The 17,951-nt window shown below is 40.2% G+C and overlaps 1 protein-coding gene across 5 annotated transcripts in view; it reads left to right on the forward strand.

Annotated features, from left to right (window-relative positions):
• Positions 1 to 17,951, forward strand: part of IQSEC2 (IQ motif and Sec7 domain ArfGEF 2) — a 575,830-nt gene that overhangs the window by 443,277 nt on the left and 114,602 nt on the right. For all 5 annotated transcript variants that reach the window (XM_044060579.1, XM_044060614.1, XM_044060605.1 and 2 more), the window contains exons 9-10: positions 2,016 to 2,141; positions 5,677 to 5,776. In XM_044060579.1, the coding sequence (XP_043916514.1) occupies positions 2,016 to 2,141; positions 5,677 to 5,776 (226 nt within the window). The remainder of the gene's footprint in view (positions 1 to 2,015; positions 2,142 to 5,676; positions 5,777 to 17,951) is intronic.

The following is a 17,951-nucleotide window of genomic DNA, read 5'->3' on the forward strand; positions in this document are numbered from 1 at the left end:
CAGAAGGGAGCAAACCTTTCAATATGAGTTTGTTCTTCCTCTCAACTAAAGCCCTTGGATTAAAGCCATGACATATTGAGCAATACTCCTGTAAATGTAAAGGCTCAAGATAGTAAATGCACTAAGTGTGGGCATCAGACATCGGAAGCTTGTGCCCACACTTAGCACACTTTTTAAAACCAGTGGGGCCTTTTTCTTTTTCGGACATTATATTGCCAATATAAAAAGATACACTATTAAATAAGAACAGTTTTTTTTTATTTGTTTTTTATAGAACAAAAAAAGAAAGAAAGAAACTACCAACAATGGGAATAAAAAGACTACACTAAAGTGTAGAAAGGAAACCTTACTAATGATAGTAAGAGAGGATGTACAAAAACTGTATGACAGATAAAAGGGGGGGGATGCCAACTATGGTAACAGAAGATTTTCTCTTTTAGTAAAAGAGGAAAAAACATATGGAATTAAAAATATTAGGAAATATTACAAGAAATAATAGTAATAATGGTGATTACTTATCTAAAGCTCAAGAGCAAGTCAACCAAGGAAAGCAGCAAACAAGATCTGAGGTAATTTAGGGTTGGTGCATTATGGGTAAGGGAGAAGCTTGAGAGTTTTTGGTTGCCACAAGCTTTAGCAATAGTAGAGTTGGATATGAGGATTGGATCCAAACCCATCAGTTGAGGATAGAATGAAAATTGCCAACATCAGATCAATTTATTAATGTTATTGTTACGTGTAATAAATTAAATAATGGAGACTGCAGAAAAAAATAATGGGAAAAGCCAAACGCAGTATGTTTCTGTTTAAAATGTGCTTAAACCACCTGTGATTCTGCTTAAAATGTGCTTCATTCATGGTTATCCTGGGCCTAAACCTACATGATAACTTGATTATTCCAAGAACAAAAATGTGAATTTTTATCAAGAATACAACTTCTTCCCTTAATACTATTAAAAGGATTAGACTGAGCTTTCAAGATAAGTACTTTATGAATAACATAAACTGAGTTAAGTGCAGGTAAAATAAATACATTTTACATATGTGAACATTTCAGAAATTTCAGGTGTAGTTCATGACTTTAATTGCAAGTGTTTATTTGTTTGCATGGAGAGACCTCCATATCCATGCCCATCAAGAAAAAACTTTGAGCCTGGTTCCATAAAGCAGAGGGATGGAGCGCTGGATGCAACCCAAGTGACCAAGGTTCAGTTAGCACTCTGACATTGGCAGAGTCAAGGAAGTAGGGGAATGACTGAAAGGGACTGGCTCCATCTCCTCTCATATATGATGGGGGAGGGTTGTGCTTATTTGGGGGGCAGCTTCCGTGGTGGAGACCAGGGAAATCACCAGTCATGCTTCAGGGGGAGGGGCAGGGATGCTTGGAGGGAATGCACTTTGTCAAACTGAGAGGCCAGACTCTGCAGAGTCCACTGCACACCCCCTTCCCAGCATTTTGCTAGGGGCATCCGGGGATTACGGCTTAAAGCATAAAAAAATCACAAACCACTCCTGATGGTTGCTTGGATGATCTGTTGCAGTTACCCAGTGTCACCCTGTATAGTAATTAACTTCATCTTTTCCCTTTCTACCCTACTTTACTTCTTTTCTTCCACGTCAGATGTAATGTCTTTTTCTCTCAGCTCCACAAGTTTATTCCCAAAGGCCCCATTCTGTACCATATTTACATTTTGACTTTTTTGCCATTTTTTTCGCAACTTTCCTTAGTACATCCTTTCTTTCATACTCAGTGGTTAACTCCTATGATATGTTTTATATTTTTCACCTGGTATTTCCACCTTACTGGTCCTTGTGATTCTACTCATTGCTATCATAACCTCCTTTCCATCACTAATAATTTCCCTATCCTTTTGTTACTTGTGGATGCCATCTTGATATACTCTGTGACCCATGTGATTATTATAGACTTTATCCCAGTCGGGCTTCTTCCTGTAAACTGTTTTGTGTCTTCAAAGGATTTAATTCAAATAATAAACAGTTTTCTTTTTTAACAGGTCTTGTCCCTCCCACATCGTCGCCTAGTTTGCTGCTGTCAGCTTTATGAAGTACCAGATCCCAACCGACCTCAGAGAGTAGGGCTACATCAGAGGGAGGTTTTCCTCTTCAATGACCTGCTTGTGGTAAGACATTTTTACAGTTCTGGCATAATTATGTATTTGGTTTGTAAATTTGTATCTCTTCCTCTGGCAATAGCATGTGGAAGGCTGACTGGACAACAGTTACAGTGAATATAAAAAGTTTACACACCCCTGTTAAAATGCCAGGATTTTGTAATATAAAAAAATGAGACCAAACTAAATCATTTCAAAACTTTTTCCACCTTTAATGTAACCTATAACCTATATAATTCAATTGAAAAAACAAACAAATCTGTTAGGGGGAAAATATAAAAAATAAAAAATGTACAATAAGCTGGTTGCATAAGTGTGCACACTGTTAAACTAACTTTGTTGAAGCACCTTTTGATTTAATTACAGCATTCAGTCTTCTTGGGTACATACCTGCCATCAATTAAGTTCAGCTGTCCTAGTAGGATTTTCATGACATTTACTCAGTTGCCTGCTACAGCAAAAGCCATGGTTTGCAGAGAGCTGACAAAGCATCAAAGGGATCTCATTGTTGAAAGGTATCAGTCAGGAGAAGGGTACAAAATAATTTCCACAGCATTGGATATACCATGGAACACAGTGAAGATGGTCATCAAAAAGTGGAGAAAATATGGGACAACAGTGATGTTGCAAAGAACTGGATGTCTCTCCAAAATTTATGCGAAGACAAGATGAAAACTGGTCAGGGAGGCTGCCAAGAGACCTACAGCAACACTGAAGGAGCTGCAGGAATTTCTGGCCAGTACTGGTTGTGTACTACATGTGACAACAATCTCCCATATTCTCCATATGTCTGGGCAATGGGGTAGGGTTGCAAGACGGAATCCTTTTCTTACACAGAAAAACATCCAGGCCTGGCTTAAATCTGCAAAACAATACATCAAGTCTCCTAAAAGCATGTGGAAAAATGTGTTAAGGTCTGATGAGACCAAGGTTGAACTTTTTGGCCACAATTCCAAAAGGTACATTTGGCACAAAAACAATACTTCGCAACACCAGAAGAACATCATCCCCACGATGAAGCATGATGGTGGCAGTATCATGCTTTGAGGTTGCTTTTCTTCAGCTGGAACTGGGGCTTTAGTCAAGGTGGAGGGAATTATGAACAGTTCCAAATACCAGTCACTTTTAGCACAAAACCTTCAGGTGTCTGCTAGAATGCTGAAGATGAAGAGGAATTTCGCCTTTCATCACAACAATGACCCCAAGCATACATCCATATCAACAAAAGAATGGCTTCACCAGAAGAAAATTAAAGTTTTGGAATGGCCCAGCCAGAGCCCAGACCTAAATCCAATAAAAATCTGTGGAGTGACCTGAAGAGGGCTGTGCACAAGAGATGCCCTCACAATCTGACTGATTGGAACGCTTTTGCTAATAAGAGTGGGCAAATATTGCCAAGTCAAGATGTGCCATGCTAATAAACTCCTACCCAAGAGGACTGAATGCTGTAATTAAATGAAAAGGTGCTTCAATAAAGTATTCGCTTAAGGGTGTGCACACTTATGCAGCCAGCGTATTGTATGTTTTTTATTTTTTATATTTTTTTCCCTAACAGATTTGTTTGCTTTTCAATTGAATTGTACAGGTTATAGGGCACATTAAAGATGGGAAAAGTTTTGAAATGATTTATTGTGGTCTCCTTGTTTTTTTTTATATCACAAAAACCTGGCATTTTAACAGGGATGTGTAAACTTTTTATATCCACTGTAAGTGTGTAATTTGACACCAGACCGGTAAAATGGAAGCCTGTTTTATACTGAAAAAAGTGAATGACAGAGTATATGCTGTTGCAGCATAACAACCCAGCTGAGTGTTTGAAATCCACTGTTTTCATGTGGCCTCTTCTCCAATGGGGACTATAACATGGGAATTTGCCTTCCTCCTTAAAAGAGGCAAGCCAACTAAGCCACATCTTTCTTTCTCTTCCCCACTCCATGCTACTTCCAAAAGGCAACCTAGCAACTACTCAACCTCATGCTACCTGGGTCGTAGCCAAGCATTTAGCCCATTACACCATCAGAAGTGGCATTTTTATTATAGTTTGTGTATTTTGCTAACATATTCATTTTATCTGGCATGTTATACTGTGATGGCGGTCCTGTCGTTGGGATTTGTCTGACATGAATGGATAAACCTATTTCTTAACAAAGATAACTCTAGCTATTCACTGGGCATTTGGCAGCTATAATTAATTCTCTTCTGAATTGTGTATTTATACTGGAGATGCAGCATGCATCAGTTCAAAGAGGCAGATTTGTATGCCTCAGTAGTTCTTTCATGTCGTCATATTGTAAGACTTGTAAGGATTGTTTTTAGCCATAGTGAGCTGGTGTCTTGTCTCACCTAGTCTAGGCTGTCCAGACTGGCCTGCTGTTCATCTCTGAGTAGGACCATCTGTCTGGTGTTTAACTCCTCATTCTGGGACTGAAATGTCAGTGCATTTGAACTTGCTTTTGGATGATTACCTGTAATTAGTCCCAAGCATCACCTCAGAATGTTTTCTTTAAAATATTCAACACCTGTACGGGCTTGGTGAATTTACTCAGTTGTCTTTTGGAGGTTTTTTACACCCCATCTTGACCCTGTGGTATTACCACAAGCTGAGTTAGTTAGATGATATTTCTATATTTTTTTTATCTTCATTCCTCAGTGACATCAATTTGCAGGCTGTTAAGCAGAAAGCCCACCACCCATTTTCACTGATTTGCTCTTTTGTAGGGTAAAAGTTGTCCAACTTTTACACAGGCTGTCAAACTACAGCAGGGAATTTTTTAAAGGTCCTAGTCACTGTTCCCCGCCTATCTTGTAGACATGCAGTGACCTGACTGCTTCCCTAAATGTGCATGGACCCAGATGAAGCTTCTCCTCCAGGTGGCCTTCTCTACCCCTTACTGCTGCAAATTACAGTCAGTTTACCAACTTCCACTAAGAGCAGTATGTTTCAGCAGGCACACCTCCACCCTGCAATTAAGGAAGGTGTGACTTGAGGAGTGTAAAGGTTCTCTGCTCATTCCCATGGCCAAACCTAGACCATTTAGCAACTGGTCACTACTCAAACCCAAACCAACAGCAGTGCATTCAGATTACCTGCTTTATGCACACAGCTGTCTCTTGGACCTGCATTTTTTTCTCATGCTGGTCTTGTGAAAATCAGTAATTTATTAATAAGCCTTTGACTTTATCATCACAACTTGTCAACCTATTTCATGATGTTCTTTGTTGCTTTGTCCTTTCCATGAGGTTTCTACCTGTTTAGGTAAAATGAAAGATTTTTTGAATATTTTCTTCCATGGACATGTGATTTTAACACAGGTAAACCATCACTGCATTTATAACTCACTGAGGCTTGTGGTTGTATATGTTTTGTAGGAGCATTTTATTGCTTCAGTCTTTTTATGTAATGATATTTTCCCGTGGTTGTTCGGGTTACATCTAGTAGTACCTGTAGTAGAAACAAGAAATTGAGTTCACAAGTATTTTTCAGGTGAGGCAGAAATGTCATGAAAGAGAGAAGCATCTTAACAGATTTTATTTTTATTTCAAGGTAACAAAGGTATTCCAAAAGAAGAAGATTCTGGTGACATACAGTTTCCGGCAATCCTTCCCACTTGTGGAAATGCAGGTCCACCTATTTCAGAATTCTTGTAAGTTGCTGACTGTGTATAACATCATCAAAATGCTGTCAGGGACACAGAACGTAGTGGGTGAAGTAGGCTGGTAAAAAAAATATAAAACTATATCTATATCTATCTATCTATACAAAACCAAGTGCCAGCTTTCTAATTTTTTTTATATCAGCTTCAAATGTGGGAAATAATCTAGTGTCAAAAAAGGGTATTTGGGCGAATTAATTTAATTGGTTAACAGATAGGATGATTGGCAAATAGTTGTTTGGAAGGCATATGCTCCATGTCTTATACTTTACTGTATGCAACATTGCAAGAGAAGCACCATATGTTCAAACATCAGTAAACACCATTTATTTTATAAAAATTGGCTGTTTGTATGTTTATTGACTTTGTTGTAATAACATTTGAAGTAAAGCTGTGATTCCCTTATGTATCCTACCTATTTTAATATGTGTTGTATTTCCTTTCCTCTTCTACAATGCAGAGTGATTTGCTCCTGTGAACACCCGAGACTATTTTCACCCTAAACCTCCATTGCAGTATTCAGTCATTCACATAATTTCAGTTAGTCTCACTTTGAGTGAGATGATTTAGTAAATGGAGAGTTTATCTGTGTGCCAAAACTTTTCTAATTCAGCAGTACTCTGGATGTATTGGCCATACAAACATATTGAATGAAAACGACTTGTGGCTTATCAAGTTTACCCAACTGCTGCTGCTATCCTATTCACATTTTATCCTGTCTTCCTTCTGTCCAGTCTGCTTGGACCCTCACATTTGTTTACATATACTATACCACTGCCTCATTTCCTTCAGTTAGCCTTGAATTCCCCCACCTTCTACCTGTCATGTGTTACTATTTTCTCATCTATGTCCTTATTCAAGCTCACCCATCCCATCTGTCCCCTGATAATGTGGTGAACGTATGTGACAGCAAATTTATACTATGCTTTTCCAATGTATAAAACTTTACTTGTATCTTTGCCCTTCCATGTCATGGCCATTTTGATGTGTATGCATTACATAGTGTGTACAAATATCATCTTCCTTTCTTAGTATAGCAGAAGGATGGACATGGCACCTCATAAGCAGTTGTACCACTAACCATTACAAATATACGATAACTTACAGCATCTGTTACTCTTCTACTTAGTTATACAACCAAACATTCTGCTGCTTTGGTCTCAGCCTTGTATTACATCACACTGCATGTCATAGTTCAGTGCAAGTCTGGTTGCAGTCCCTGAGAACTTTACCTTCATTCCTCCTCATCAGAGACATTATTTCTTGCATGTATGATTTATGCTCACTGCTCCAGCTAAACTGCATAATCATGCATTTTTTCACATTATATCGCAATTGCTACCTATTTGACACTCTTGCAGTTTGCTCTAGGTCTTGCTGAATAGATACCTCTTCCATCTGTGATCACGGAGTCAGTTATGGTTTTGTCAAAGAAGATGCTGATTTTATTTTTCAGCCTAAGTCTGACATCTGACACAAATGTACTAAACAGGATTTGATCCAATAGTGAAACCTTAACCACCCTATCAGTTTTCAACAGACATTTCCCCTCTAAATGACAACATCTGCCTTCATCCAATGCAATCAATTTGTTTATCCAATGTTTGTTCTGAAGCAGTGGCCAGTACCCTTTAATTTACCCTTCAGCATTCTGTAAGATGCAGTTACAGATACTTTTCTGAAGCGCAGCTATACCACATCCTCATTGCTGCCTTTATGCCATTAATTCGTTATACTTTGATAAACAAATTTTCTGTTGCTGCAGCACATTGTCCATTTACACAGAGGACCATGGGAGAAAGCTCATCTACCACTATACAAATCAATTAATGTACAAAGAAAGAACAAAAAATTACCTAAAATACAAAAAGACAGTAACTCTGTATATATGGGTCCACTGAAATACGTCAAATCTATTATTGATCGACATCTGTTTAGCTGACAAAAAGTATGTTTTGACAACACAGTTAGTTGACAAGTGTGCACATTTCTTGTGGTAAGGAAATATATCATTTTCTTAAGATTGTGTGATCTCAGAATTAGTATTTATAATTAGCAGGGGTGTGGGGGTGTGGGGGTGGAGGGGGACATACCCCCTGCAAAATAACAATGTTTTATTTTATTTTATTTTTTTTTAGTTTAAGTTTTGCATGCGTAGTAGCATGACAGTGCTTACAAAGTCCAATTTTCATGGTAGACTTTGTAAACATCAAGCTTTGGGTTTTGGTTTAATTTCAGTACACCTATACGTATATGTATATATATATATATATATATATATATGTGTGTGTGTGTTTGTGTGTGTATATATACATGTATATATATATATATATATATATATATATATATATATACTCCACACACACACACACACACACACGTGTATGTTTATAGAAATGCACATATATATGTGTATATGTGTGTGTGAGTGGTTGTGTATGTGTGTATATATATATATATATATATATATATATATATATATACATACATACATGTGTGTATGTGTGCGTGTGTGCATACTCATATATATCATGTATATGTGTCTCTCTCTCTCTCACACATACATAATCATGTATGTTTATATGTATGTATGTATATGTGTATATATATATATATATATATATATATGTGTGTGTGTGTGTGTGTGTGCGCATTTGTGTGTTTGCATACTCACATATATGTCATACACACACACACACACACACACACACACACACACGCACAGTCTTGTTCACACTCCTACTGCATCCCTACAGGCATTTTGGAGGATCGGCGGTCCATCCACAACATATCTTTGGAATGTGGGAGGAAACAGCAGCACCTAGTCAGGATCCACATGGAGTCTGTGAAGATATGCAGATTCTGCACAGGAGGCACCCAGCCAAGAAATGGATTGGATAATCAAGCCCTTTGAGGCAATATTGCTAACCACTATACCACCTTATGTATGTATGTGTAACATATGTTTAACAGACAGACGACTCTCTCAGTGTAGTTTCTGTGCACTTGTGAAGTGCAATTTATTTCCAGGGCAAATATACCAATTTGAGGTTACTTCCAACAAGCAGAAACAGAACTGCACTGTTCATGACACTTATAGTTCATTTCAAGTCTCTTAGAAACCCAGCTCTCAGTGCAATCCCTGTTCTTGGTGCTGCAGCTGACAATAAGCTGCCTAAAACCTCCACAACTTAGACTCCTTTTAAATCCAGTAGTAAATATGTTGTGCAAGTAAATTCACAGCTTTCATTATTCCTCCACAACTTAGACTCCTTTTAAATCCAGTAGTAAATATGTTGTGCAAGTAAATTCACAGCTTTCATTATTCCACAGGTAAAGTGGTGCTTCACAGGTAAATTCACAGCTTCTGGTTATAATAACCGAAGAGTCTCCACTCTCGATTTGCAAATCCATCTTCACAAGAGGCCAGTTTCTTTGAATTTTTAAGTTACGGGCCTGCCTTTCAACAGCATCTCAGCAGGTGTTATAGATTTACCTGTCTGATAAAAGGTTTCATTAGCATATTTCCTAGTATATATATAGCATGGCTGACTAATATATATGCATTTTACTACCATAATTCATAGTATATAAGCACCGTGCAGAAGTGAAACCATCACCATGTTACAAAGGTTCCACTCCCAGCTTGGGACCGCCAGTTCTATCCTAACTGGAATGGGATATGGGACCACAGTAAGCCAGCTGTATTTGTGTTCTTTTTGTCTGACCTGTGTTTAATAGTGAACTTAAAGGGCTGCAGGAATAAAGCCTATTTGCATGATCTGGTCTTGATGTCCATTTTTTCTGTAATCATTGCATGGGCACATATTCCATTACCAGGGTGAAGCTTCATTCCCTTAGTACCTACTATTGATATCTATGCCAGCTCCCAGGTTCACTGTAGAATGTTTGGTTCCCTCCATGGTTTTAGCACTTTTATGTGATTTATTTGGCCTGATCTTCTTTTTCCAATTTATCTTTTATGCTTTATCACATCAAAAGGTCATTGCCATCCTGCAAGGAATTTATTTTCAGCAAGGGGAAGTAATGCTAACACTTTATCCCGTTTTACACCCCATGAGTCTGGCATTTCTGTTACACACTCTCTGCTATATCTGGTCTGCTCTTTGCTTATGTTCTTTAACAAGTAGCATACCAACCTTCAGTCTGCCTTGCAAGTTTGTAAAGTGTCCTATCACACTTTTAAATGGGATTTTCCTTTCCTCCCGCATCTCCTCTGCAATGTCTAGTAAGCCTTAGGTACGTACCTCTCAACTGTCCAGATTTTTGTCTCACATTTTTGGTCTAGTCTTTATAAAATTTGTGGTTTACTTGATTTTTTTGTTGCAAATCAATGAGGAATGAATTCGCTAAATAATGACAGGCTTTTAAGTTTCAGAGTTCATATCATTAAGAAAATGCATGGTAACACAGGACCTTATATTGTAGTAACTTTCTAAGTTTATAAGAGCAACATTTAAAATGTGTCCCTATTTTGGGGGCTTTCTCCAGATTTTTTGTGCTAAGACGTCAAGAGGTATGCTTGGGGGTGTTTTCTTTAAAATAACTCAAACAGGTTAAATCCTATTGAAACTTGGGCACCTCTTGTATAGAGGTAGGGAAGTAATTGATTTCAGTTGTTAGCATCCTGTTCTCTGGCTTTCTTGATCATGGACTTCATAGTTTTATTACAGTGGTCCACTAACACATCAGTTGGAGGGTGACACACTAAAGTTTTTACCTGCTTTACTTTAAAATACTGGCAGAGCTGGGGCACCACCTTGAACATAAGCGAGGTTCCCTAATTTGTAAATATTTCATTTTGGTAGACCTACCCTGGAGAAAAGTTACAGCACCTCTTAGATATTGGTAGCTATTACTAGGCTTTATTAATAAACATACAAGTTCAATGTCTGTTTGCTTTAACGAGACTTCAGGAACAGGCATGGGTATCTGCAGACTTCTGAAGTGAGGCTTTGGTGCCACCTTTTGACATTGTGTAGAACTTTTCATTATCTTTCCTTACACCAGGCCACTGAAATCTAGCTAACCTTCTACGTTTGACTTTGTCCTTTCCTAAGTGTCCTCACAAATTATTTCTGTGTTTCATTACAAGTCTTCTTGAACATTCTGACAGTTCCTTTACTTTGCCCCCAGTAAAAAGAAGTTATGTACTCACCGTAACGTTCCATCTGTGTTGTCCATTTTCATTTTTGTACATGTGGGTTCAGATCCAATCCTCGGATCTGACTCAGCCGCTTTTTACAGCTCATGGCCTACTGCAAACTCTCTAGCTCCTCCTTTACCCATAACGCTACAGTCCCCCTCCATACCTCAGATCTCGTTTGCTGATTTTTATTTCTAAACAAAAATGTATGTATATATATATATATATATATATATATATATATATATATATATATGAAAAACACTATCTGGAGCTCAAAAAGAGGAACATTGGCTCCTCCTGTTTCATGTCGTTCTTCCAGAAGTCATAAACCACAAAAGGTAGGGGGATGGTGGGAGAAGAGTTGAGGAAGAATGAAAATAGATAACACAGGTGGAATGTTATGGTGATTACATAACTTCTTTATCTGATGTTGTCAATTCTCATTCATTCCTCCAACATGTGGGACAGAGCCCCCAGCTATCCGAATCCCAGGTGGACTCTAAGAAAGGATATTCCTGAGTACTGTTGAGCCAAAGGCTGCTCTTCCCCCAGAGACCAGAACAACTTTGTAATGAGCAATAAAAATATGAGGATTATCCCAAGTGGCTGCAGCACAAACATCGTCCAGAGTATCTGGATAGAAACACTGAAGAGGTTGCCATGGATCTTATTGAATGAGGTCTCAAATGTTTTGGCAGGGGCAAGACCAATGCTTGTAGACAAACAAAATGCAGTCAGTTATCCAATTAGATTACGTTATTTTAGTAAATGGCTTACCCATCCTCGATTCTGAAAAAGAGACAAATAATTGATCTGCTTTTCTGAATTTGTCAGTTCTATGCAGATAGAAACATAATAGTCTGAAAGTCTAACAAATGCAAAATGTATTCCCCTTTGTTGGAGAAATTGGGGAAGAAAACTGGGTGATTGATGGATTGATTTATGCTGGATCCTGACACCACCTTAGGAAGAAAGGATGGGCTGGTTTGTAGAGATACTCTATCTTTATGGAAAATCAAATAAGGTGGCTTAGAGGATAAGGCTTGCAGTTCTGAATCTCTCCTAACTGATGTAATATCGACCAAAATATTTTTTTCCACGTTAAACACTTTAGTTCACATTTAGCACCTGGTTCAAATTGTGATTAAGTCAGGCCTTCTAAGACTAGGTTCAAATCCCATGGTGGAGTAGAATCTTTAAAGGGAGGTTTCTGTAAAAAGGTTCCTTTAATAAATACCTTAGATAGTCATGTTGAAACTAAGGAAGAATTATCAATTCTGACATGAAAATTAGAAATAGCAGCCAATTGTAATTTAACTGTTAAAGCACTAGCTCCATCATTAAAAACAGTGACCAATAATTTGAGAACCTTGCGTACTGGCACTGAAAAGGGGTTGATGTCTTTCTGTTGAGCCCAAACAACAAATCTTTTCCATTTACTTTTGTAAATCTTCCTAGTGGAAGCTTTGTGGGAAGACAATAGGATGTGACAGACAGGGGAGGAGAGCCTGGGTTGTCTAGGTATCAATGGAATGGGAGAAACCATGTGGTCAAGATTAGGCCCAAAATGTCCAGATGAATATGAGGATGACTTTGCTATTCAATCAAGATGCCTTCTGAAGAAATTTGGGGATTAGCGGAGATGGTGGGTAAGCACAAAGGAGACTGGGGGGGACCAATTGTCGAGAAGAGCATCTCTCGGTGACTCCCCCAGTGGGAGGATCAGAGCAAAGAACCTGCTGCAAATTAAAACTACCAACATAAAAATTTCAACAAAACGCAAATTAAAGGTCATGCTGCTAAATGCTAGGTGTCTAAACATGACACTGCACTCATTGCAAGCATTCTTAACCATGGAAAATGCTGACATCTGTGCAATCACAGAAACCTGGTTCAAAGCTGTGGAGAGCACTCAGCCTTACCTGGCTACTCATCCTATCATACAGTCAGACCCCAAACTGTGGGCAGTAAAGCCAAAGAAGGTGGAGTTTCAATATATATTAAAGGCATACATACCTCCAGGCTGGTCAAACAGTATGACACACAGGAGACACTCCAGGTACAGTTAACCATTGACAAGACCGCTGTAAAAATCATAGGGAGCTGCTGGCCCCCCAAGTCTGACTCAAGATGCCCAATCCACCTATCTGGACCTCTTTGAATCTATCAAGATTCAACCCTTTATCCTCACCCTTGGTGACTTTAACTACCCAAACATAGAGTGGAAGAACTACTCATGCCAGACCGCAAATGCCCAGAGATTCCTCGATTTTTGTCAATGCAAATGCCTTGGAACAGCTAGTTGATGCCCCCACAAGAGGTGATAATATCTTGGATTTGGCATTAACCAACATGAGTAACCACTGTAGCATCCCTGCAGTATTATCCTCCCTGGTAAGATCCAACTGTAAAGCGGTTACTTTCGAAGTCACCATCTCCACCTACCCCCCCCCCCCCTTAGCTAGGGTCCAACAAAAAAACTTCTCCAAAGCTGATTACAGCCTCCTGGGGGATGATATAAACAGCTTTGCAGCCCTTCCCCTTCTCTAGGAACTGGCACCAGTATCCAAAACTACACCAAAGCACTGTACAAGCATTTATATAGATGCATGGAATCAGGAATGCCCAACAGAACTAAATCATCCTTCACAAGGAAGAGTAAACCTGTCTGGTGGACATCTGAAATAAATACATTCTATAACAAAAGGAAAAAATTGCTGTCCAGGACCAAGAAGTAGCAGGAGCCCAACTGGAAGCAATGTCTCCTTAGCCTGAACAAGCAAATAAGAGCACTAGTGAAATCCTCCAAAGCAAACTTCGAGTCCAAATTGGCCACATCTACTAGAGATAATCATAAGAGATAATCATAAGGCCTTCTTCACATATGTCCGCTGTCTCAAAGGAAGTACCCAGATCTGTTCAGAACTGATGGTCAAGGACACCACATGTACAAATGCCGTAGATAATAGCAAACTTGCTGACTGACAGATTCAGTGAAAACTTCACCCCTCTGCCCCCCTGTATCAGTAAATCAGGGCATCCCCAGTACCTGCCCCCTTCCCCTTATATTCAGGGAACAGGATATCACTGCTATATCATAGGCAAAAAAATACAGCCTCCATGGGACCCAATAACATCCCAGGCTGCATTCTACATGAACTCAGGCAGGAACTTACAGCACCATTAGGTGCCCTATTCAACCAAAGCCTGAGTACTGGCTTCATCCCATCTGAGTGGAGGACAGCCACTGTCATCCCTTTGCACAAATGTGAAGCGTCCACCAATCCAGGAAATTATAGAGCCAACAGCCTAACTAGCCTGATCTCCAAGGCCATAAAATGGATTATCATGGACCTCATTAACAAGGACATTGGCAACCTCCAAACACTCGATCCCACACAGTTTGGCTTCGTCAAGGGGAGGTCATGTCTGTTAAATTTGATAGACTTCTTGAGACAGTCACCAAAGCCATGGGCGATGGGAAGACAGTGCACACTGCCTACCTTGACCTGGCCAAAGGTTTGGTACTATTCCCCACTCAGGCATAATAGACAAACTCTCTCAACTAGGCATCAATCCATATGTTACCAGATGGGTAGTTAACTGACTCACTGATAGAACCCAAGTAGTCAAAACAGGGGAAGCCACTTCAAGCAGTAGATCCGTAACGACCAGCATACCCCAGGGTACGGTCATGGGGCCTCTGTTATTTGGGATATGCTTTTCTGAGGTGCAGGCCAAAACCAGTGGGTTATGGCTGACCAAGTGTGCAGATGACTGCAAGCTGAGCGCTGTCATCAACTCCCGTAGTGATGTGGATATCCTCCAAGAGGGTCTCACCCAAATAAATGACTGGTGCCAGAAACATAGCCTCAAGTTGAATACCAAAAAATGCATCATTATCCCCTTTGGGGAGAGTGACATCCCAACAAATTATCACATTGATAACAACGTCCTAAGCACGCAATCAGTCATGAGGGATTTGGGCCCCCAGGTTGATAGCAAACTGACTTTTGACCAGCATGTTGCTTCCATTGTATGGAAAGTTTTCTACATGGCCCACCTCATAAGCAAGGATATCTCATCCAGGGACAAGGAGGTCATAACATCCCTGTATTCTTCCCTTATAAGGCCCATTATTGAGTGCAACACCCCATTCGACATGTACCTTGCAAAGCACATGCAGCAGCTGGAGAAACCACAGAAGTTCCTCACCAGGAGAATCCAGGGCCTCAAAAATCTACCATACACAGAAAGGCTAAAAGCCCTGTCCCTCTACTTAGTTTCATACAGACTCCTCAGAGGTGACCTCTGTCTGGCATACAAGGCAATCTCGGACCCTGCCTTGAAGGGACTACCGCATATCCACAAGTCAAGCTCCACTCGAGTAACCCCCATGTGAGGCCTCAACCTGATCTGTGGCATTAATAGGACTTGTTGGTGGGACAGATTTGTGTCCAAGAGACTCCCCCATCCATGTCAAGCTGAGTACCTCTTTAACCCTTTTTAAGTGCAACCTGGATAACTGGATGGGAAACAGAAAATACATCTCTAGGATTCCACACGTGTTCCTGATGGACAAAAGCATTGGGTGCTGACTTGTCTAAACATGGGCTAAACTCGTAGCTAGGCTTATAAGAGCCTCAGGGCCAGTAGCCTAGTAATTTGCTATGATCCTATGTTGTTGAGGGGAGATGCAAAAAGTTCACAGCACAGCTGGCCTCATTGGTGAAAAATCTTTTCCACAATTACCCTGTTCAGAGACCACTTGTAAGGTAATAGAATGGAACTGCTCAACTTGTCTGTTATCATGTTGGATTTCCCTGGAATGTGCATTGCTATCAGAACATGACTGGATGAGATCGCCCATTGTCACACTCTCAGAGCTTCTTGACATAAGGAGTAAGATCTGGTTCTTCCTTGTTTGTTGATGTACCAGACTACTGCCATATTGTCTGTCTGAATCTCAATATTCCAGGAAGGGAGACAGTCTTGAAAAGCCTGAAGCACTAGGAGAACCATTCGCATTTCTAGGACATTGATATGCATGTTGGCCTCTTCTGGGGACCAGGTGCCTTGGACTGTCTTTCCCAAGAAGTTGCCCCCCACCCAAACTTGGATGCATCTTTGGTCAGTATGGCCACTATGGTATGGTATGAGGAAGTTTAAATGGGGGGCTTTGTGAAGTCTAATCAGAGCAAATCCAACACCTAAGATATCTTTTTCATGCCTACATTATTTTGATCTGGGTGGACAAAGGCTGGTGCAAAATGAACTACTGAGTTGCCAGGATACACTGAATGATTCTTATTTGGTATCTTGCCAATGGTACCAGAATTATGTTAGCAGACATTGACCCTAATGCCTATAGAATCAGTCAGGCTGACAGTGAAAACTTTTGTAAAGCTAGTTACAAAAATAAAATTGCCAAAGATTCCAAAGACAACCACAAGGCATTCTATAACTATGTCAAGAGTCTAAATGGCAGTGCTCAGATCTGCTCTGAGCTACAGCAGAATGGAATTAAATATACTGATCCCAAGGATATTGCCAATATCCTGGGAGATTAATTCAGTGCCAACTTCACCCCTCTCTCATCCCCTAAACGGCCCATCTCAATACTGGAAGATTGCCAAATTCTGGTAATAATGGCCACACAGGTAAAAAACGCACTCTCCAAAGCTAAGAATACAGCATCCATAGGACCAGATGACATCCCGGGCTGTGTACTACATGAACTACAAAATGAAGTGGCATCTCACCTAAGTGTCATGGTTAATCATAGCCTCACCTCAGGCTTCGTGCCCACTGAGTGGTGCACAGCTACAGTTATTCCACTTTACAAGGGGGGATCCACCTTGGATCCCGGGAACTACTGCCCCATCAGTCTGATGAGCCTGATCTGCAAGGCCATGGAACGTATTATCATGGAATTTATAAAGAAAGACATTGGCAACCTTCAAACACTGGACCCCACCCAGTTTGGGTTTGTGAAGGGCCGATATTGTCTCCTGAACCTGATTGACTTCTTCGAATCAGTCTCCAGAGCCGAGAATGAAGGTAAGGTGGACCACACAGCCTATCTGGACCTTGCCAAGGCCTTTGACACCATCCCCCACTCTGGAATCATAGATAGACTTACTAAGCTGGGCATTAATCCCTATGTCACTCGATGGGTTACCAGCTGGCTTACTGATAGAACCCACCCTTTAAAAGTAACCGACTCTAAATCCAGCTCCAGACAAGTGACAAGTGGAGTACCGCATGGTTCAGTCCTGGGACCGCTCTTGTTTGGCATCTACTTCTCTGAAGTACAGGCCAACACTAAGGGACTCTGGCTAACAAAGTTTGCAGATGACTGCAAACTGGGAGCCATTATTGAATCCCCAAATGATGTGGATACTCTACAAAAGGGTCTTACAGAAACAGATGCTTGGTGCCAGAGCCATGGGCTCAAGCTCAATGCCAAGAAATGTATAGTTATCCCCTTTGGGAAAAAACATGTACCCATGAATTGCCACATAGGTGGCAGTACACTAAACACTGAAAGTGTAATAAGAGACTTAGGGACACAGGTGTACAGTGATCTCACCTTCGATAACCACATCGCCACAACAGTCAGGAAATCCTTCTATGTGGCACACCTCATCACTAAGGGCTTTTCATCCAGAAAAAAGTAGGTCATTGTCCCACTGTACTCATCCCTCATTAGACCCATTATATAATACAACGCCCCATTTGGTATGTAACTCTCAAGACATCTGCAACAACTGGAAAGGCTGCAGAAATACCTCACTAAAAGAATCACAGGCCTAAAGCAGATGCCCTATGCTGACCGCCTTAAAAACTCCAGCTATACTCTGTCGCATATTGTCTACTCAGAGGCAATCTCTGCTTAACATACAAGGTCATGTCAAACCCAGAGCTGTTGGCCATGCGACACTTAAAAAAAATCTCAGTCCCTCAGAGCCACAAGCTCCAGGGATCTAAACTTTG

This window comes from Protopterus annectens, chromosome 1.part0 (assembly GCF_019279795.1).
Source record: "Protopterus annectens isolate FY-2018-M chromosome 1.part0, PAN1.0, whole genome shotgun sequence".
Classification (NCBI taxonomy): Eukaryota; Metazoa; Chordata; order Ceratodontiformes; family Protopteridae; genus Protopterus; species Protopterus annectens.